At 51.7% G+C, this 20593-nt stretch overlaps 2 protein-coding genes across 2 annotated transcripts in view; one reads left to right on the top strand and one right to left on the bottom strand.

Annotated features, from left to right (window-relative positions):
- Window positions 1–2123, bottom strand: part of THAP8 (THAP domain containing 8) — a 4920-nt gene extending 2797 nt beyond the window's left edge. The window contains exon 1 of the mRNA XM_012730554.1: window positions 1956–2123. Within this exon, the coding sequence (XP_012586008.1) occupies window positions 1956–2038 (83 nt within the window). The 5' untranslated portion in view covers window positions 2039–2123. The remainder of the gene's footprint in view (window positions 1–1955) is intronic.
- A 522-nt stretch (window positions 2124–2645) lies between these two features.
- Window positions 2646–20593, top strand: part of WDR62 (WD repeat domain 62) — a 32482-nt gene continuing 14534 nt past the window's right edge. Inside the window, exons 1-12 of the mRNA XM_004690282.2 lie at window positions 2646–2922; window positions 5360–5451; window positions 6263–6325; window positions 9176–9233; window positions 9465–9635; window positions 10350–10487; window positions 10826–11008; window positions 11929–12089; window positions 13460–13649; window positions 17210–17347; window positions 18155–18333; window positions 19603–19694. Coding sequence (XP_004690339.1) covers window positions 2746–2922; window positions 5360–5451; window positions 6263–6325; window positions 9176–9233; window positions 9465–9635; window positions 10350–10487; window positions 10826–11008; window positions 11929–12089; window positions 13460–13649; window positions 17210–17347; window positions 18155–18333; window positions 19603–19694 — 1642 coding nt within the window. The 5' untranslated portion in view covers window positions 2646–2745. The remainder of the gene's footprint in view (window positions 2923–5359; window positions 5452–6262; window positions 6326–9175; window positions 9234–9464; window positions 9636–10349; window positions 10488–10825; window positions 11009–11928; window positions 12090–13459; window positions 13650–17209; window positions 17348–18154; window positions 18334–19602; window positions 19695–20593) is intronic.

Here is a 20593-nt window from a genome sequence, read left to right on the forward strand (position 1 = left end):
AAAAAAACCTTCAAAAACAAAAAAATACTGCATTAAAGGTGTGAGGAGGGATGAAAAAGTTTGGCAAAATCTTAAACTGCTAAAACTGAGTAATGGATACATGAGTATTCATTGTGTGTGTGTTTGAAAACACCTGTTAAATTTTTTTTAAACAAATAACCCAATTGAAAAATGGACCAAGGATTTGAATAAGCAGTTTTCCAAAGAAGATATACAAATATGAGTCAACCAGCAGTTGAAAAGGTGCCCAGCATCACCAATCATCAGGAAAATGCAAATCAGAGCCACAAGATGCCACCTCAAACACTCAGGCAAGAGTGTGCCTGGCGTGCTCGAGGAACATGGAGCAGGCCAGTATCTGAAGCAGGGCGTGGGTGGAGATGAGGTCACACAGGCCTTGGAGAACCGCCCCCTGTGGGGCTTTGTGGGCCTGCTTTCTGACTGCTCCAGTCTCACTTTATTTTTGTCGGTTTTTTTTTTTAAAGATTTATTTATTCATACAAGAACAGGTTGTAGGCCAAAGGTGTGGGTGAGGGGATTCACCAGAAACAGAGTGGGGAGAAGATCGATTGAAATACACAGCTGAGGGGAGCAGAAGGGAGACAGCTGGCAAAACTCCTTGTGGTCAGTTCGTGGGACAGGGACTGAATTCATGCTGGCAATCACTTTGTAACACTGTGTCTTCAACCCCTTCGCAACACTGTGTCTTCAACCCCTTCGCCAGCAGGAAGGCCCCTCACTTCGTTTTTTGCAGAGGTTAGCTGTGAGGGGAACAGACTGTGGGAACAGGCTGACCAAGGAGGAGGCTGGTAAAACAGTGCAGTTGATTGGTGAAAGTGGCAAGGACCAGAGAGGGGAGCAGAGCAGGGGCTTAAGAAGTGGAGAACTCCAGGCAGGGTTTGCTGATGGACTGGATGAAGAATATGCTTGGCACACTTAGACTAAGGCCACCAGAGACAAATCCTCAGTACAACAAAGACATGCTTATTTACTGTGGCTATGAGGAAGACTACACACCAGAGTTGGGGAGTCTCACAAAAGCAACGATTTGGGTTTAGGTTGGAAGGTGAAGTTTAAGTGAAATGTACATGAAACAGTTTGCACAGGCTCAAAATAAAGCAGAACTGCGTCAAAGGGACCAACAGAAGGTCTTCATGGCAAAGTGGGTGCAGGTTCCTCTGTTTGGAAGCAATAAAGTTCAGAAAAATGTGGAATTCTGTGTCCAGAAAGCCCGTACCTGAGGCTGTGCAGCTGGTTTATAGACCAAGGCTGATTCTCCATGTGAAAGTGAGATGTTTCATTCTTACTGATATAATCAAAAAACCGCAAGGCAGTGACAGTGTGATTTTGGAGAACAAAGTTTCCTTTGTAGACACTCAAAGGGGAATGTGTCATTTACATCTGCAGCATGTACACTAGAAAAATACAGCATTTTTTTTCTCCCCTGATATTTTCCGAGTCTGCTATTCCAGCTAAGTGAATAAGAGTTTGGGGGGCTCTTGTTTGTTTTTTACAGCTTAAGATAATTTTTACCTTCTCAAGTGCGAATAAAGAGGTAAGCAGTACTTTAAGGTTTATAGCCTTAAACAGTGTAAGCTACTAAGTAAGATAAGAAAAGCTAAAGGTTTTGAGAGAGAAACGATCAGGAGCTCGCTTTCAGATGTTTTGACTTGGATAAGTCTCAAACTAGCGATGATGATTCGTGGACAACCTTACAGCGCCGGGACCCACCTCTTCTCCCTACATAGCGTTCCCTTGCTTCCTCTCGCCCCATTCAACAGCTGCTGTTTCGCACATCTGCACCTTGCTAGGATTGGGGATCTGTGCTGATGGGAAAATGCTGGGAAGACCGTCTCTCCACCTCGCTAACGTGTTTCTAGACACCTGCAGCTTGGACGAGGACCCCGCCCCCACAAGGCCCCGCCCCCCAGTAAGTCCCGCCCGCCCGTGCTCACTTGTAGAAGCTCACAGGGCGGTTGTCCGCGCCCAATCGGCCCGCAGTGTTGGAGCAGTTCGGCGCCCGGCAGTACTTGGGCATGACCGTCCAGCCCCGTTGAGTTCTGCCGGGTCTGCAGTTGCACTCTGGCCCTCGCGGAGCGCAGACGAGCCCCGTCCCGCCCCGCCCGCGCCGTCTATTCACGTGACTGTCCTTGGTGCCTGATCACGTGCGGGGGGTGGAACGCGTTACCACCCCTGGCTACGTCACTACGGCGCGTCCTCGTCACGTGATGAACGGAACACACCAGTACGCCTGCGCACAACACCCTTAGTCACTTGACCTTGTCACGTGTTGGAGGGGCGCCGAGACTGCGTGCCTGAGCCTGCGCCAGGTCCTCAGTCACTTTGGGCTCCACCGTACGCATACATCCGGGCGACTGGCACTGAGTAGCTAGGCGCAGATGGCAGAAAGCGCAGCGCCGACGCTTGGCCTTAGCCTTGTAAAAATTATAATCTGTACATTTCAGTCAATGATGAAAACACATTGTATTTTAACCCGGAGCGATCAGCCGGGAGGCTCCCCGTAACCCCACCCCACGGGATGCTCCGCCCCGCCCCTTGTCTCTCATTGGTCAAAAGCAACGCCCGGCAGCCCTGAGATTGGCCAGAGCGTTAGGTCGCCGCGTCCAATGGGCGGCAGTGCCGGCTTTCCCGCGGCTGTTCGCTATTCGAATGGGTCGTGGCGGCGGCGGCGGCAGCGGCGGCGGCGGTTGAGGCGTGTAACGGTCGCCCTGCTCCGGAGCGACGATGGCGGCTTTAGGGGCTGGAGGTTACGCGCGGAACGATGCAGTCGAGAAGCTGCCAACTGTCATGGCGGGAGTTCCGGGGCGGAGGACCCAGTCCTCTCCGCCCCCCGCTCCACCGCTTTGCCTCCGGCGGCGGACGCGACTGTCAGCGGCGCCTGAGGACTCGGTGCAGAACCGGGTGAGGAGCTGCTTGCCCTGCCCATCCCAGTTCCCAGGGTACCCGAGACTCCGCGGCCCCGCCTTAGATCTTTGGCCCCACCCACTAGCCTGGGTTGGTCCCCACACAAGTTCCTTGGCCCCGCCTCGACTCATAAGCCCCGCCCCTCGAGGCTCCTCCCACTCCCCGTCTCAATCGAAACTGCGCGGGGTTCCTAGCCCACCTCTCACCCCTGACCCCACCCTGATCCTTTGGAATATTCCCAGATTCTGCTCTGGTCCTGTCCCCTCCAGTGCATTTTAATTCTAAGCCCCTCCTAGTCCCGCATTCCTACGATCCCTTCTGTACACTGCGAGTCTCTGGGTCTCCTAGGCCCAGGGTCTTTGGTCCCTCCCAGGATTCAATCTCAACTGTTTCAACTCACCCTTAGCTCTAAGCTGCCTTCCTCCACCTCACTGCCTTCCCTTTCCTTCCCCCTTACTAAGGTGAGACCCTTATTACTGCCATTCAAAATTATGGAGAGGATGTAATATTTGTAAAATCTCACTAGCTCTGCCTGAAGGCCGGGGGAGGAGAGAGTACTGAACTGTTCCCTAAACCGTGAGACAGAAACAAAGGAGAATTTAGAGTAGATACAAGGAATTCTATTAGCACTACAGCAAGTTAAAAACGTTTTGTATTCTCTGAGCCATGCAGTCTATTTTTGTAACAATAATCACGCCAGTGTGATGCAGGGAGGTGAAATGAAATTGTGAATGACTTGCTTGAGTAAGTGCTACATGGTGGCTGCTGGTGGATCTTACTGCTCCACCCTGACGATGTCACCCACTCCTGGCTGCAAGGCCTGAGACCGTCTCTCTGTATCGCCCTTGTTCTCATTCTAAACAAGTTTCTGTCTTCCTGAGGCTGCAAGCTCTTACCTGCCTCATAGCGCTTGTGTTTGGTGAGTCCTCTGGGCTTTTTGCTGCATGCAGTCTGCCTGGTTGACTTCTGCTCTCTCAAACCTCCTGCAAGAGAACATATAGAGAAGTGCTACAAGCAGGTGCCTGAATAACCTCAATTCTGTTTTTCCTGTTGTGCACTTTTCTGTGCCTCAGTCTCATCTGTGAGATAAAGATAAAAGTATAAATGCTCCCTCATAGGTTATTTGTGAGGATTAAATGAGTTCACATATCACCTTAAGCACTTAGAACTATACCTGGCACATTTTGAGTGCTCTATTAGTGTGAGCTATGATAGTTATTATTGTTCTGTTTGGATAATTGATGTCATTTATTTACCCTAGAGTACATCTGGTTTCCAAAATAAACCCAGTCTAAAAATGACCAATTATACTACTGCCTAGTAATGCTGATTGACATAATAAAATGCCCTATCATTGCCTGGTTACCTATGCTAGAGTTGGCACGGCTCCTTCCTGGTAAAGTTAGCCTACCTCCTGGCAAATGCCAATGACACAAGCTGTTCCTGGCCTGTTTGCCTGTCCATTCTGAGGCCAGGATCTACTTGAGACTGTTTGCTTTATAATAAATTAGTAACTGGTCCACTTAAAATATGAACATACCATGAGTCTGTTAGTCCAAACTCTAAATTGTTTGCTCAACCAGGATGGGACAGGTCCATTTATCTTAGTTTGCTTAAAGAGCTTTTAAACTTTGAATATGCTTGTTCACTTATTTCTTTGCTTGTTGAACACCTAGAATGACCATCACCTTTTGGTTAGGATGATCAGACACGGGATGCTACCTGGCGTAGAATAGCCGGCCCTCCCTGGTGGCACAGCAGGTTAAAGTACAGCACTGTGAGGTTGTCAGCAGCCACTGCAACACGAGTTCAATCCCCAGCCAGGGAGCTGACCCACATGGCACAGCAGACCTCTGCCGACCCACCCGGTGTTCCCCTCAGCAGTGTATTTCCGTAGATCTGCTTGTTCTGCTCCCTACTCTGTTTTTGGCGAATATTCCTCTCACCCCCCTCCTCCTCTGGCCTGTATGTAGAAATAAATCTTTTTTTAAAAAGTAAATACTTTCCTTAGCTTAGGCACCCCTTTGTCAATAAGCACTGTTGGCCCCTGAAATGGAGCTGTGTCTTGCAATTGTCAGAGCACAGTGTGAGCCCATAAGCTGTGGCATCCTCCAAACTTTGCACTGTCTCACCCACATCTCTTTCCCTGTTTTTATTTTTTTCTGTTCTTTCTTGCTTATTTTCTGTGTCCTCCATCCCATCATCACCAGAATGTGAGCTCCACGAGGGCAGGGATTTTGCTGGTCTTCCCCACCTTTCTATGCCTGCCACCTCACACTCTGTATTCGTCAGGGCACTAGATGTTGACAGCGCGACTGTAGACGCTCGGTGAGGGTGTTGAATGTCGCAGGGACAGAGACTGGCTGAGGCAGCTGTGCCACTTAAAGCCTGCTAGGCAGGTGTTTCTGACTTCCCATCCCTCCTCCCCCCGCAGGTGTCCCTTGAGAAGGTGCTCGGCATCACCGCCCAGAACAGCAGCGGCCTGACCTGTGACCCCAGCACGGGCCATGTGGCCTACCTGGCAGGGTGAGTGAGGGTGGGGTCGTCCGCCTGCAGCCACTGCTCTGAGGGGCAGGCCCAGCTCGCTGGTGAACTTCGGCTCAGCTTCTCCATCTGTGGCACACACAGAATGCCCACCTCCGAGAGCTGGCTGGGCCACGTGGGTCCGGAACAGTAACCGGGCTGTCGTGAGCACTTTGCCAGCCTGTGGTGACGGCTCATGGAGGCGGTGGCAATTCTGGGAAGGTCAGGTATTAGCAGCCAGCCGTGGTATTGGGCAGCCTGAATTTGTGCCCAGAGCCCAGCCTGTGCTTGATGCATGCAGAGCAGAACTAGTGACATCACTCTGGGCTGGCACTGAGCTGGCCTGGCACAGTTCTAGCACAGAAGGGGCTCCTTACCTTTGAGGCACAGGGCAGGGCAGGGCAGACCCCTATTCATTCCTGATGAACTCTGTTATTTAGTCTTCGGGAAACAGTCCAGCTTAGAGGACAGGGCTGGGCCATTGACTGACAAGTACGATTCACAGCCCCATTCTGGCCCTGACCTGCCAGGTGGCCCCGAGCAAAGGACTTTCGCTCTCTGGCTCCAGTCTCCTCATCTGTGAAAAGGACTAAGATTCCTGACCTCAGCTGGCAGTTGTGAGGATGAGGACATGTTGGTTTCCACTTCGGGGCAGATTAATAACAATCACAATAATAATACGGCGGCACTTCTCCCACAGACACACATAGAGGCAGAGGGAACCGGAGAAGGACTTGTATTTGCGGGATCTCTTCTGCTGGAATGGGATTGTCTAAAATTCTCTCCCCTGGGCATGTTTTCTCCTTCTCTCCAGCTGTGTGGTGGTGATTTTGAGCCCTAAGGAGAACAAGCAGCAGCACATTTTTAATACTGCCAGGTAGGTGGGGTCTGGGCATGGGGCCCAGGCACTGGGGCTGGCACATCTCCCCCACATTACCTGGAAGTGCTCGTGGGAGGGCGACTCACGCATTTTCTCGCCCGTTGCTTCAGTGACACCCCAGTGCCTGCCCTGTGCCAGGTGCTGGGGATACGGCAGTGAACAGAGGGACAAGGATCTCTGCTCCCTTGAGCCTACAAGTCAGTAAGGGAAACTGACCAGGTCACCACATCACCAGCTGACTGTGACCTTCCTGTGGGCAAGTGGTGGGTGTGGTCGGGCAGGTCTGTGGGCGTAGTGGAGCGAAAGCTCCGTCAGAGAGCTTGGGAGGGCCTGCAGGAATTGAGCTGGAGACCGGGGACAGTGAGGGAAAGCGTTCCGAGCAGAGTGGCCAGTCTGCAAGCCCAGAGTTGGGGCGCAGGTGAGGAAGCCTACGGCTCGAGCAGGCCCGTCTCGTGGGCCTGGGGAGGGCCTTGGATATCAGGCTGGGTGCGTGGAAGCAGCTGCAGTGCTTTTATGGACTGGGGATATGTTTCTTCCCTTCCTTGTTTTCTTCTCCACAAAATATACTCTCTCTCAGGGGCTCATTTCTGCATGGATGAGATTCACTTTCTCTCTCCCACGCTGTGAGGTCTCTGAAGGCAGCAACTTTTCACTTTGTGTCTCTTTCAGATAGAGTGGTGTAGTACTTGGTGGCACTTGTTTCATGAATCAATGAGATTGGGAGGGAGGGGAGGAAGGGAGGTTTTGGGTTTTAGAAAGAGCCACGCCATTGTCAGTTTCAGGAGAGAACATGCCCGGGGCCTGCCATGGAGGTAACTGTTCACTGATCATCCTGGGGCTTTGGTCTCCTTTGGATCATGACCCTGGGGAGACACCTCTGTCACGCCTGGGCTTAGCTCTTTGACCTGGTTCTCAGGCTGGAGGAATGAGATCTGGGTTTTCTTCTTCCCTACCGTCCCTGAGAAGGGTGCCTACGACATGGCAGGTCCTGTGGGATGACAGATACAGCTTTCGTCTTAGAAGGGCTGCTCAGACTCCAGATAGCTGCCTGCGTCTCCACTGGTCAGCGTGAGGGCAGATCGGCTTCCGGTCCTGCTCAAGTGCTTGTTGACTCTGTAACCTCAAGCAAGACTCTTCTTTCTGAGCCTTGGTCTTCTCTGGCAATACAATAGCTACCTCCAGTTAGTTAAGGCAGTAGTCATGAACCAGAGGCTCATGGGTTTGGCTAACAATGTGCTTTACAGATTGGACTGTTGTCAACATTAAAAGTATTTCATACAAAAGTTCAAATGCTCCTCTCATTTGGAAAAAGAGAGATTCTGGCCCCGGCGCCATAGTCCCCCATGACTGGGATGCACTGGGGCCTCTTGTTGTCAGAGGCCCCTGCTTCCTATAGTCAGCGGAGTAGGTGGCCTTGACCAGAAGCAGCTGTGATGGTGCTGTCCCCTCTGCACCGCTGGTGGCGCTCTCTTTGGGGGTGTGGCCAGAGTAGAGCTTGTCACTTGTCGGCATTTCAAGACCCCTGGGCTTCAAGCCCTGAGAAGAGCAACTCAAGTTGTTCTTGTGAGGCCTGGGCTTTGGCGATTTTTAAGCTTTTTTTTTTTTAGATTTATTTATTTGTGCATACAGAACTGGGGTACAGGCCAGAGGCTCAGGGGCGGCAAGAGGCTTCACCAGAGACAGAGTGGGGAGCAGAACAGGCAGATTGACGAAGCACACTGCTGAGGGGAGCAGCGGGGGGGGGGGCAGGAGAGGTCTGCCACGCCATGTGGTCACCTCCGGGGCAGGCGGGAATCGAACTCATGCGGAAGCGGCTTTAGATTCTCAGTGCTGTGCTTTAACCCGCTGCACCACCAGGAAGGGCCGATTTTTAAGCTTTTTATATTGAAATAACTTCAGACTGACAAGACTAGTACTAGAGCTTAATATCTGTTATTTTCTAAATGTTAATATTTTATTACATTTGCTTCATCCTTCTGTCTATATACATATTTTTTCCAGAACCATTTGAGAGCAAGTTGGAGGCATGATGCCCTTGAACCTCTAAATACTTAAGTGTGTATATCCTATTAAAAAAAAAGGACCTTCAAAACCCCAATATGGTCAGGAAATTAAAATTAAGACTGGCTAGTGAGGCTTTGCTTCCCAGTCTTGGGGCACCCTCTCAGCACCTGGCTGTGGGGAGGGCCCAGGGCTGGGAGTTCAGCAGTCAGCTGAGGGCGGCCGCTGCTGACGAGACTCCGCGTGTGAGCTGTCTGCCGGTGAGCCCCCAAGAGCGGCTAGCTATGGGGTCAGGTCCCCTCTTCTCTCTGGCACTCTGTTTATTCACGTGAGGGAAGCAAAAGACAGGAGGAGAGGGAAAAATAGTCTGAGAACAGTAAACCGTGTGAGGAAGTGTTGACACTCGCCTGGCCCTTCCAGCCTCACACAGGCCTGCCCGGAGGTAAGGGAAGCATGTTGGCTGTTAGGGCGCTTCTAGAACTCCAGTGGTTGGCGGCGGACCAACCCCTGAGCATAGACCATCTCAGCGTGATGCCACCCCATAGTCAGGCCAGATCTGCATCTGGATTTCTCTCCCAGAGTAGATGGACCTTGGGGCGCCATCCTGCAAAGGGAGAGGAAAGGAGCGTCCCCATGCAGCGTCCACCCCAGCTGGGTGGTGGGGTTTAGGGAGGAAGAGGCCTTTGCTTCTCTCCCCCGTGTCCCCGTGTCGCTGCCACCTTCCCCCAGCAGCAGGAAATGCAGCATCTGGCACGCGGGCAGCCCTGACTCTTGAGAGCGAGGAGTGGGTGAGGTCTGGCTGTTGCACGTGGTGGGACCAGCGGTCAACCCCTTTTCTTGCCCTAGGAAATCCCTGAGTGCTCTGGCCTTCTCCCCCGATGGCAAGTACATCGTGACGGGCGAGGTGAGCAGTGATCACGATTGAGTGGGTGAGGAAGGGGCTTGGGGCCATGCCATCTGCCCATAGCAGGACTTGGGGTTCCCTGGAATGGCACCTTCCTGTGCCAGCAAAACTCCGTGGTGCATGGGGAAGGAGGCTCTTCAGCCCACCGGGGGCAATGCCAACTTCAGCCCCACAGCCCCTCTAGCCCCGCTTGGTGCAGACCCAGGGGCAGTGACGGCCCCACTTCCCCAGAACGGGCACAGGCCTGCTGTGCGCATCTGGGACGTGGATGAGAAGAGTCAGGTGGCAGAGATGCTGGGCCACAAGTACGGTGTGGCCTGTGTGGCCTTCTCCCCCAACATGAAGCACATCGTGTCCATGGGCTACCAACACGACATGGTGCTCAACGTCTGGGACTGGAAGGTGAGGCTGCAGGGGGTGGGGGAGCCCCCGAGTTTGGGCATCGGGAGACCTAAGGGAGATGGCTTGGTAGCAGGCTCGTTCATCCAGCAGACGTTTACTGAGCGCCGACTTCACGTGGGTCCTGGCTCTGGGCACTGACAAGCTCGAAACTAGAATTATATAATTACTTTTCAATTGACCATTTGCAATTTTGTGAGTCTGTTTCCTCTTCTAGAAAGTGGATATAAATAGTATCTAAGTCATGAGAATTCACTGAGTTGATACGTAGCGAAAGACTGGACTTCGGAACAGCTGGGGGGCGACTTGGAGTCAGCAGAAGTGGGTTCCGAGCCCTGGCTCTGTATGATGTGGCGCCCCCCAGCCCCCCAGAGTGGGGGGAGAAGCGCCTCCATGAGTTTCCCTGTGAAACCCTCAGAGGGGCCCAGAGGCGGGTGTGGATTGTGTGGCCTGTCCCCAGCTGCGCCTGTCCCCGCCCCAACTGCAGAGCTTGGACTCTCGGGCCAGCCTGGATCACACCCTCACAGGGGACCCTTTCCGAGCCTCAGGCTCCTCTGCACTGGGAATGGAGGACCACACGTAGGCTTCCCTGTCAAGCAGCTCACAGGAGGGCCCGGGGACACCGAGCTGGGACGGGGCAGCGCGGGGCTGAGAACAGGCACCGAGAGTCCAGTGGGGTGGGTGCCAGCTCGAACCTCTCTGCGCTGATTCTTCCAGAGGGACATTGTGGTGGCCTCCAACAAGGTATCGTGTAGGGTCATCGCCCTCTCCTTCTCAGAGGACAGCAGCTATTTTGTCACCGTCGGGAACCGGCATGTGAGGTTCTGGTTCTTGGAAGTCTCCACAGAAGCCAAGGTGAGTGCCCGGGCCCGCCCTCTCAAGCAGGCCGCGGGGTACCATCCGAGCCAGTGTAGACTCCTGCCTCTCCCTGAGTTTGGGGGGCGGTGGTCTCCGAGGCCCCGTCACCCCTCAGCCTCTCCCCTCCTGGCCAGGGCCCGCTCTGCTTCCCGCATGGCTGCTGCCTGCCAGCCACCCTGCCTGGAAGTTGTGTTCTGTCTTCCTCCCCTCCCCACCATACTCCCAGCCCTCCTGTTTCGCCGTGTCACATCTTCTGGTCACAAAAGGCCCTTCGTGCCCTGATTGGGCTCTAGGCCATGTGGACAGTGGCTCACTGTGCCCCGCTTTGCCTCCAGGTGACAGGCACGGTGCCCCTCGTGGGTCGCTCGGGCATCCTGGGTGAGCTGCACGACAACATCTTCTGTGGTGTGGCCTGTGGCCGTGGCCAGATGGCAGGCAATACCTTCTGTGTGTCCTACTCGGGCCTCCTATGCCAGTTCAATGAGAAGAGGGTGCTGGAGAAGTGGATCAACCTAAAGGTACCCACCTCCCTCTCTGCCACAGGGGAAACAGTCGTCCCTGGACACGTGTCCTCGGCCCCACAGCAGTGTCCCTGCCTGGTCGTTGATCAGACCGGGTCTGGGTTTGACTTTCTTGTGTCACTGTGAGGGAGTGACTTTCTCTCTCTGGGCCTCAGTTTCCTCATCGACTAGCGCTGCCTGCCTCAGAGTTGACAGGGAGTCACACGATAATCTTTGGAAGGCACTTGGCTCTGGAACCCCGTGGTGGGCATCAGGGTAAATGGCACGCTGTCGGGTGTGTGGAAGAATTCCAAGTTCTTCCTCGTTTCCAGCTGTTTAAATACCAGTGTTGTTTTTCTCATTTGAATCCTCTCGCTAGAACTCCTGCAGCTTATTAGCAAGTCAGAAGCTTTCTCCAGGTAGATGTTCAGTCCCTGCAGAGTCACCTGAAGTGACTAATGAATTAAGTCCTGCCAGGTCTGTACAAACTCCTTTAATCTGTGCCCAGAGGCCTGGCACTCCTGCCTCTCTGCTGCCTGTTCCAGCACACTAGAGTCCCTGGCGTATTTAGTAACTTTTTCTACACGGCTTTGAAATGTAATCTTTACAAAGTTGTTTTTAAGCCACTGGGAATAAAATTGAAGCAGGAAGTTCAACCTTTTTACTGCAGGGGACCTACCTGAATTTTGCAGAGTGAGTTTTCCACACACAGCTGAGTTATGGTGAGCCCTGACAGCCTGTCCTGTCACGCCTCTCCCACCTGCTGCCACGTTGCCTTCACCACTGTCTATGCGCTGTGTTCTAATTTCAAAAATCTTAAATCGCCTAAATGGGCTCCTGAGACCCAAGGAACGAGAAGACTCCTCCCGCGGCTATTCGGTCAGCCCATGTCCCTGAGCCAGGCTACAGAAGCCCACTGGGCCCTCTCTGCCGCGCAGGTCTCCCTGGCTTCCTGCCTCTGTGTCAGCCAGGACCTCATCTTCTGTGGCTGCACAGACGGGACCGTCCGCATCTTCCAGGCCCACAACCTGCACTACCTCGCCAACCTGCCCAAGCCTCACTACCTCGGGGTGGACGTGGCCCAGGGCCTGGATCCCAGGTACTGCCTGTGGGGGATGAGCATCTGTCTGCTGACATCCGTCCGTGCTTCCTGGTTGGAAGCAGGAGACCACGCCAAGGAGGCAGCACATTCTGCCACCTTGAAGCCTGCCGTGTGGTGGGGGAGCCTGATGGTGAACAAGTACCCAAGCAGGAACCCTGCAGATGGGCATCCATGCTGGCATGAGACAAAGCAGGGACTCGTGAGGAGAGGACTGGGCGGGCTGTGTTGATGGGGTGGCCAGTCTGGTGAGAAGGAGCCTGCAGCGTGGACAGCTGGGTCCAGCTGTAGAGGCATCACAGAGACAGCACATTGGCCAGGCCTGTGTAGAGCCACTTGGGCTGCGAGTCCAGAGCTAGTGTTTGGGGGCTGTGTGAGCATTGACGGACGGGACAGGTGGAATGTGGGAGGCGAGAATTCTACCCCTGCACTACCAAGGCAGGAAATTGTTCTGAGACCAGCAGCGGCCACAGGGCATTTCCGGCATTAGCATTCCCTGACCTGGCTCTGAGTAGAGACTCCTGGCTGCCACGATGAGTGGGGGGAAGGGCGGAGCTATGGTCAGAAGCAAATCTGAGGAATAGCGAGGGGGGGTAAAGGAGTTTCCTGGAGAGACGGGCCGCCATGCCACTGCAGCATGTGGCAGCACGAGTGTCACTAGAGGCTACTGTCACTGCTCATGGTGACACTGTTACAGGGCAGAGAGAGAGAGGCATGCCTAAACCCCCAAACCTGCCCGCACTGAATAGGTTCTACCATCCACTGCATTGAGACAAAACATATAAGACCTTTAATGGAAAGGAACTTTAGTACAATCAGTGTGCACTACAGCAAACCTGAAGAATATGTTTCTAAGTCAAACACCCAAAGTTACCTGTCCCCTCGTGGGTAAAAGTCCACCCAAAAAGAATTGGCCCAAAGCCAGGCCTGAAAGCTCCCCACAAGCCTTAAGCACCTTCTGGCCAGGACCCATAGAAAAGGGTCAGACATGGCCAGGCAAGTCTGGGAGGAAAAGAGCAAAATCAAAATCCAGATAAACACTGCCATAGTCACCTCCCTACGGGTCTCTCCCCCATATCTATTTCAACCAGTCCAGGGCCAAGAAGAAGCAAACATGGTTTCTTCACACATCTCTCTGCTCCATGTGCCCCCCTCAGCCCAACATGTCTGGTTTTGTACGCAAAACCCAAAATGGCTCCTTGACTCCGCACTCAGGTCCCAGCAATCCTCCCTTTGGTGATGCTGGGATTTGTAGTTTCGGTGTCTGGAGTCAGGGTGGAGTCTACAAAGCTAGTATCTGTAAAGTTCACTCAGGACATCCTTTCCCCTGACAACACTGATGGTGATGATGACCCTTGTGGCCGTGTTAGCTTCCTCTTCTACAGAAAGGCAGAAGCAGTCTACCCAGATACAGTGGCACTGACCTTCGACCCCATCCACCAGTGGCTGTCCTGTGTGTATAAGGACCATAGCATCTATATCTGGGACGTCAAAGACATCAACAAAGTCGGCAAGATGTGGTCAGAGCTCTTCCACAGCTCCTACGTCTGGAATGTGGAGGTGAGCCCCACTGCCGCCTCTGGCCCATGCGGGAGCTCAGTGGGAGAAAGCTTCAGCCATTGCTTGGAAGGATGTTTACGTAGGGCTGTTTTAGATGCTGGGGACACAGCTGGGAAGGAAATGAAAGCCCTGCCCTTTTGGGGTCACTGGAGAGTAAGCATGTGCAAACTGTGACAGGCATGCCAGGAGCGGGAACTCCCTGAAGAGGGAGACAGTTGGGCTGAGGAGCCGTTCAAGGCGCTTGTTCTGGAGGAAAGAGGTTGGGAAGGCCCCTCTGAGGATGTGGCATTGGAGTAGAGGCCCCCAGAAAAGGAGGGGTGAGATCTGAGACCTCTGGGGAGAGCAGGATCTGATGGACCTTGAGAGTTTGTTGGAGGGGGGGGGGGCTTTTGTTGCTTATTTTTCCTAGAGATGAAATGTTTTAGAGAATGAAGCTGTGGGGTTACTTAATTCTCTGAAGCTGTTCTAACTACTTCTGTGTGAAGGTGATGGGAGGAGAAAGGATTGTATTCTACTCTTTTCTGCAAATTTCTCACTCTATTGCTAGGAAAATTTGTCCTAGAGGAATTACATTTTCAGGGGCCTCCCTGATGGCCTAGGGGTTAAGTCTCAGTGCTACCGCCACTGCAGCCTGAGTTCAATCTTGGGCCAGGGAGCTGCCCCACAGAGCACAGCAGACCTCTCCTGTCTCACCACTGCTCCCCTCTGTAGCATATTTCTGTAGACCCACCTGTTCTGCTCCCCACTCTGTCTCTGGTGAGTCCTCTCACCCCCTGCATCTCTGGCCTGTACCCCAGTTCTTGTATGCACAAGTAAGTAAATCTTTTAAAAAAAATTGTATATGAATATAACATGCCTGCCCTAAAAGGTGCTAAAACTAAAGATAAGCATAAAGGCTTCTCTGCCTTCATCCTCACCCCCGTATCAGTTAACCATGTGTCTTTCAGTTCACTTTTTTTCATCTCCTTGTTATTTTGATATAGAGTATCTCAAAACGACCTATGGATATAGATCCTTTGATCACTTCTGGAACATTTTTGGTGTGGATATAAGAATTCCCTCAAACCCATTCTGTCTGTCTTCTTGTGTCACCGCAAGATCCTGTCTCTCTAGCCTTCAGGCTTTATAAAGAAATCCGATCTAGAAGACCACACAGGAGAAATGTAGAGTTTGTCGATTACTGTCCGCAGCTATTGCTGCTCGGTGCCTAGATTTGTCACTGGGCTTTGCCACACGGTGACATTCTAATTCTATCGTTTCTTTTTGTTAGTTGGACTACCTGTATGAAGAGACACTCCCCTCGGCTACCATTTGGTCAGCCAGTGGTACACTTCATATAGGAAAGGCAGGATAAATGCTTGGCTCTTTCCCCTATAATGAATTTGGTTCCCTGTCCTCTAAAGGTAACTAGTTGTTTTTATTTAATAGCATTATAAACTCCTATTTTAATATCTTGGATATATCTTAATCCACTACAGTTATTGGAACTCAAGACTGTCCCATCTTTCAGCCTTCAGAGCCTCCTCCCATCGACCATTGAATCCCCTGGACACAGCCCCATCACGTTGTGCTCGGGTGTTCCAGGCTCCTCTTGTACATTCCTGTTCCAGACCTGGGACTCAGCGAGTTTTAAAGAAACCCTGGTTTGGTTTTCAGTCCAAGTTGAAATTTTAAGATACAGTTTGGGTGCCAGGGGTGCTCAGAGCTGCCAGATCGGTCCTCCCAAAATTCTATTTCCCAAAGACAAAGGGGTTGATTACACTATCCCCAGTTATCAGTTTAAGATAGAGACAGTGAATCTATGCGATCTGCTCATGTAGCCATTATATACTATATTCTTTCTCTCTTGACTTTGTTTATGGGCTGAGGGATAACTGTACACTCATATATTATGGTAAAAAACATATAACACTTACCTTACCATTTAAATAATTTTAAAATGGACAACTCAGTAGTGTGTAGTTCATTTACAGTGCTGTGCAGCCATCACTACTGTCTAGTTCTGGAACATTTTCACTGCCTCAGAAGGAAGCTCTGTACCCGTTAAACGAGGTCTCCATTGCCTGCTTCTCCAAGCACCTAGCAGCAACTTATCTGCTTTCTGTCTCTGGATTTGCCTGTGCTGAATATTTCATGGAAATGGAATTATAAAATACATGCTTTCTGTGTTCGGCTTTTGCTTACCATAATGTGTTCAGGCTCATCCATGATGTAGCAAGTTTTGGTACCTTGTTCCTTTTTGAAGGTTGAATAATATTCCATTGTATGGATAATCCTAACTTCTGTTATCTGTTTACACCTGATGGACATTCGGGTGTTTGCAAGCTTGTTTCTTATGAATAATATTGCTGTGAACATTCATGCATGTGCTGTGTAGGAACATGTTTTTGGTCCTTTTGGGAATATACCCAAGAGAAGACTTGCTGGGCATATGTCATCCTCTGTTTAACTTCCTGAGGAGCCACCAAGCTTTCCCATAGCAGCTGGGCCATTTAATTTGCCCACCAGCAACATACAGGCTTTCCAGTTTCTCCACATCCTTACCAACACTGATTTGGTTTTTGTTGTTGCTCGGTTATTATTCTAGCCTTTGGGAGGTGTACAGATTGTGGGGTTTTTTTCTTGGATTTTCTAGCGATTCGTGGGTATATATTTACACTTGTTATGTCTTCTTGATGACTGACCCTTTATCCGTCTATAATGCCCTTTGTCACTTAAACCGGTTTTTGACATAAAGCTTATTTTGTCTGACATTGCTATGGATACCCAAAGCTCCTTCCATGTATATTTCCATGGAATCCATTTTTCCATTCCTTCACTTTCCAGCTGGATGTGTCTTTGGATATAAGATGAATCTGTTTCAGATAACACAGGGTTTAACGTCTGGGGCTTTGGTTTTGCTTTCTGAAAGTTTTTAGTGTGGTAGGGATTGCTTCTGTCATCTCCTCGGTCCCAGCCTTCTACATTTGTAATCTGTGTGTCAGTCTCTCCTAGCTGTATCCTGAATAATGTTTTTACTTCTGTCTTTGGCTTCGTTTCCTTTTCAATTGTCTTAATCTTTATTTCTTAATGCTTCCCTTTGCATTTGGATAAATGTGGTTTTTCTTTTTCAGATAGCCCTTTTGGGTACCTGTTAGAGTTTCTCCTTAGTTCTGAGCATGTCTAACCCTGTGAGAGTTCTTTTATTTCGTTAAACATATTAAATAGCTCTATGCTCTGTCTGGTACTCCAGTATTTGAAGCGAGGCTGTTATTTCTGCAGCTTCCTGCTCACGGTACCCTGTTTCCTGTTGTATTTAGTGGTTTTTGACTAAGCTGCCCATTTTTCTTGGAAATTTATTTATAAGGATGCTTTGTAATGGGCTGAAAATGGGACCTACAGTGTATGGTAGTATTTTATGTTCTTTTTTCTTGTGTACGTTTAACCCAGACAGCATTGACCTCCGCGGCTGTTTATGGAGACTTACTTGTTTCTCCCCCCCCCCAGATATAACAGTGTGTCACAGCGCTGGCACTGAGGTGGCCATGAGAGTCACTGTGCCTTGTCCTCTGGGCTTGTAGGTGTATCCTGAGTTTGAAGATCAGAGAGCTTGTCTGCCATCAGGCTCTTTCCTGACTTGTTCCTCAGACAATACCATCCGCTTCTGGAACATGGATAGCAGCCCTGATTCCCACTGGCAGAAAAACATCTTCAGCAACGTGAGTGACTCCACTGTGAACCATCTTCTAGAGGAACCAAAGGCCAAGCTTAAGCTAGAAAATGGGAACAGGATGGAGTCTGATGGAATCCAAGTGTTAGACTTCACTGGGGCACCAAAGTGGGTCATTCTCTGACCTTGCTTCTTTCTCTCTCTCTTTCTCTTTCTCGTCTGTCCTTCAGCTTCTTTCTGCCAAAACACTGCCAGTCTGCTCCAGTAGGCGTGTGTGGGCACTTACTTCAGGCAAGCCAACACAATCCATGGAAATGAAATTGCTGGGCCTCCCTGGTGCCACAAGGGTTAAGGCTCAGCACTGTGATGCTGTCTGCAGCCACTGCCGCACAAGTTGCATCCCTGGCCAGGGAGTGACCCACGTCAGCAGACCCTTCCTGTTCTACCCTTTGCTGCTCCCTTCAGCAGTGTGTTTCAGTCAGCCTGTTCTGCTCCCAGTTCTGTCTCTGGTGAATCCTCTCATCTCTTCATACCAGTTATGCAAAAAACAAAAAAAGACATCAGAGACCCAAAAGCCTTCCAGCTCCCCACCCTTTCATTTTATCCTCATGACGCAGTGTGGCTGCTGGAGATCCAGTTGGTGCCTTTGCATTCCAGGGCGCCAAAGAGCTCTTGCTTGCTTTACATTTCAGTGACTAGAATTTATTCACACAACCTCAGCTTACTGTAAGGAAGGCTAAGACACCGTTAGTAATCAGAGTGGTGAACCTCCTGGGGAAATTGGAGCCCTGTTACTGATGAAGAAGGGGGGACAGAATTGCAGAGCTGCTCACTGTCCTGCTCCCCACCCCCACAGACCCTGCTGAAGGTGGTGTATGTGGAAAACGACATCCAGCACCTGCAGGACATGTCACACTTCCCAGACCGGGGCAGTGAGAGCGGGACGCCTGTGGACGCGAAGGCCGGGGTGCGAGTCATGCAGGTCAGTCCTGACGGCCAGCACTTGGCTTCAGGCGACCGAAGTGGAAATCTGAGGCAAGTGGCCCCTGGGAGGGTGTCTAGCATACACCCCCAGCTTGGGCTTGGTCACTCACAGTTGGGGGGAGAAGTGGATCTTGACCTCTCCAACTGCCCATAGGAATGTGGGTAACAGTCTTCTCTGGCTGAGTAGCAGTCTGCCAGCCAGCCACCCCTGGGAACCTACGAGGGGCTGAGATCAGGGTAGCAGGCTCGGCCTGGAGTGGACGGGCCCACGTGTGTAACTCGGGCAGGTGACACCTCCCCCAGCCAAGTGGTGCTACTGCTCAACTGTCAGCTGGGCCTGGGGGTCCTGGTGGCCTGGGAGAGGAGCCAGAAATACAAGACATTTGAGGGCCCAGTCTGTCTACCCAAGCGCAAGTTTCCTCAGAGCTCACCAGCCCAGTAGGTGCAGCAGGGCATAAGCTGTCACAGGGACCAGGTTTAAGATGACAGATGGCAGGTGTGGCCCCTGGTGGGGGGCTCTCGGGGAGGAAGAGATTGGGCGGGAACTCTGGCACAGGCCACCACAGCCCCAAGCAGACTGGTTCTGAGTTGTCTCTTCTTCCCAGTGTCTAAAAAGAATAGAAATGCAGGTATCTTTTTGTGAAATCTGATTTTTTTAATTCTGGCAGCTGTTTTGATATCAACTGCTACCTGTGGCAAACTGAATGTGAGGGGGGCGGGGGCTCCCATATTGCAACTGACTGCCAGGAGAGGCAAAAACAGATGCAGGCTGATGTGCGTGTGGCTCTCTCCCCGGTGGATTGCTGCCCTGATGCTGCATTATTGACTCGTCTAATCCGCTCATGGGCCCGCTGCTTTGCAAAGTGCTGTTATTAGCTGCTCATCAGATGGTTAACTGCCAGAGAAGCCAGGGCTGGCTCAGCTAAAACCACACAGGTCAGAGTAGAGGAGCTGGAATGGCTGTCTCGCATTTCAGTCCTGGGTGACCTGTGCATGGATTTCATTGGGCGACAACAAGGGAACTCTAGATTTGAGACTCCAAGAAGAGATTGGAATCAGATGTTGCCCATAGGCCCCGTCCTTGAGTATGACCTCTGGCCCTTGCCCGTCCCAGGCCTGCCTCCCCAGCTCTGCCCTGAGGCACCCCCAGGCTTGGCATTGCTTCTCTCGGTGCCTCTGGAGGAGGGAGAAGCAGTGTGTGTCTGCGGAATAGTTGGCCAGAGGAGGGCGCTCCCATGCTGCCTCCCTGGCTCCTCTGAACACCCGGGGTGGGGGCGGGGGGCTCTGGGCAGGGTACAGCGGGCGGTGCTGGTCTCCCAGGATCCACGAGCTGCACTTCATGGACGAGCTGGTCAAGGTGGAGGCCCATGATGCTGAGGTGCTGTGCCTGGAATACTCCAAGCCGGAGACGGGTGAGCCCACAGGCAAGGTGGTGGCGGGAAGGAGGGGAGCAGCCCACCTGGCTGGGCTCCAGAGAGGGTTGGCTGGTGGGGCTAGGAATGACAGTGACATCATGCCGCTGTGCCCCGGGATCAGGGTGCTGGGACTCCAGAAAGCAAGATGTCACAGGCTGGAGTCGACTTGGTTACTTGGGTCCCCAGCACGCCAAGCTGTTGTCATGCTAAGGCAGAGAGTGTTGAGTAAGTGAATGAGTGAACTTCTGGAAAAGAGGCTGACAGTTAACCTTACTTTTTTGGAAAAGTTTGATGCTGACAGAAAAATTACAGGTGTATTGTTTTCTTTTTTTTAAAAGATTTATTTATTTTTGCATACAGAACTGGGGTACAGGCCAGAGGTGCAGGGGCGGCAAGAGAATTCATCAGACACAGAGTAGGGAACAGAGCAGGCGGATCCACTGAAATACTTTGCTGAGGGGAGCAGCGGGAAGGTCAGGAGAGGTCTGCCTCGCCATGGGGTCAGCTCCAGGCCGGGGATCGAACTCGCACTGAAGCAGCCACAGCTTGACTTAGCTTCACAGTGCAGCGCTCCAACCCACTGCACCACCAGGGAGGGCCCTGCAGGTGTATTATTAATGAAATACCTGCATCCTCTCATTCAGATTCTCCCCATTTTCCTTCTGAACCTCACCTGCCCTGGTGGCTGCACTGTGGCTCTATCAGTTTTCCCTCTCCACTTCTCTCTGCACATGCACACACAATAAAGGAATAGCATAGACTTTTTTTTTTTTTTCGTTTGCTAAATCATGTGAGTGTAAGTCGTGACTCTGATGCCCCTGTCTGTAAATGCTTCTGCAGCATTTCCTAGGGTGAGGATGCCCATTTACACGACCACAGCCTGTTCAGTCAAGTCT

Source organism: Condylura cristata, unplaced genomic scaffold (assembly GCF_000260355.1).
Source record: "Condylura cristata isolate star-nosed mole 26May11 unplaced genomic scaffold, ConCri1.0 scaffold00028, whole genome shotgun sequence".
Classification (NCBI taxonomy): domain Eukaryota; kingdom Metazoa; phylum Chordata; class Mammalia; order Eulipotyphla; family Talpidae; genus Condylura; species Condylura cristata.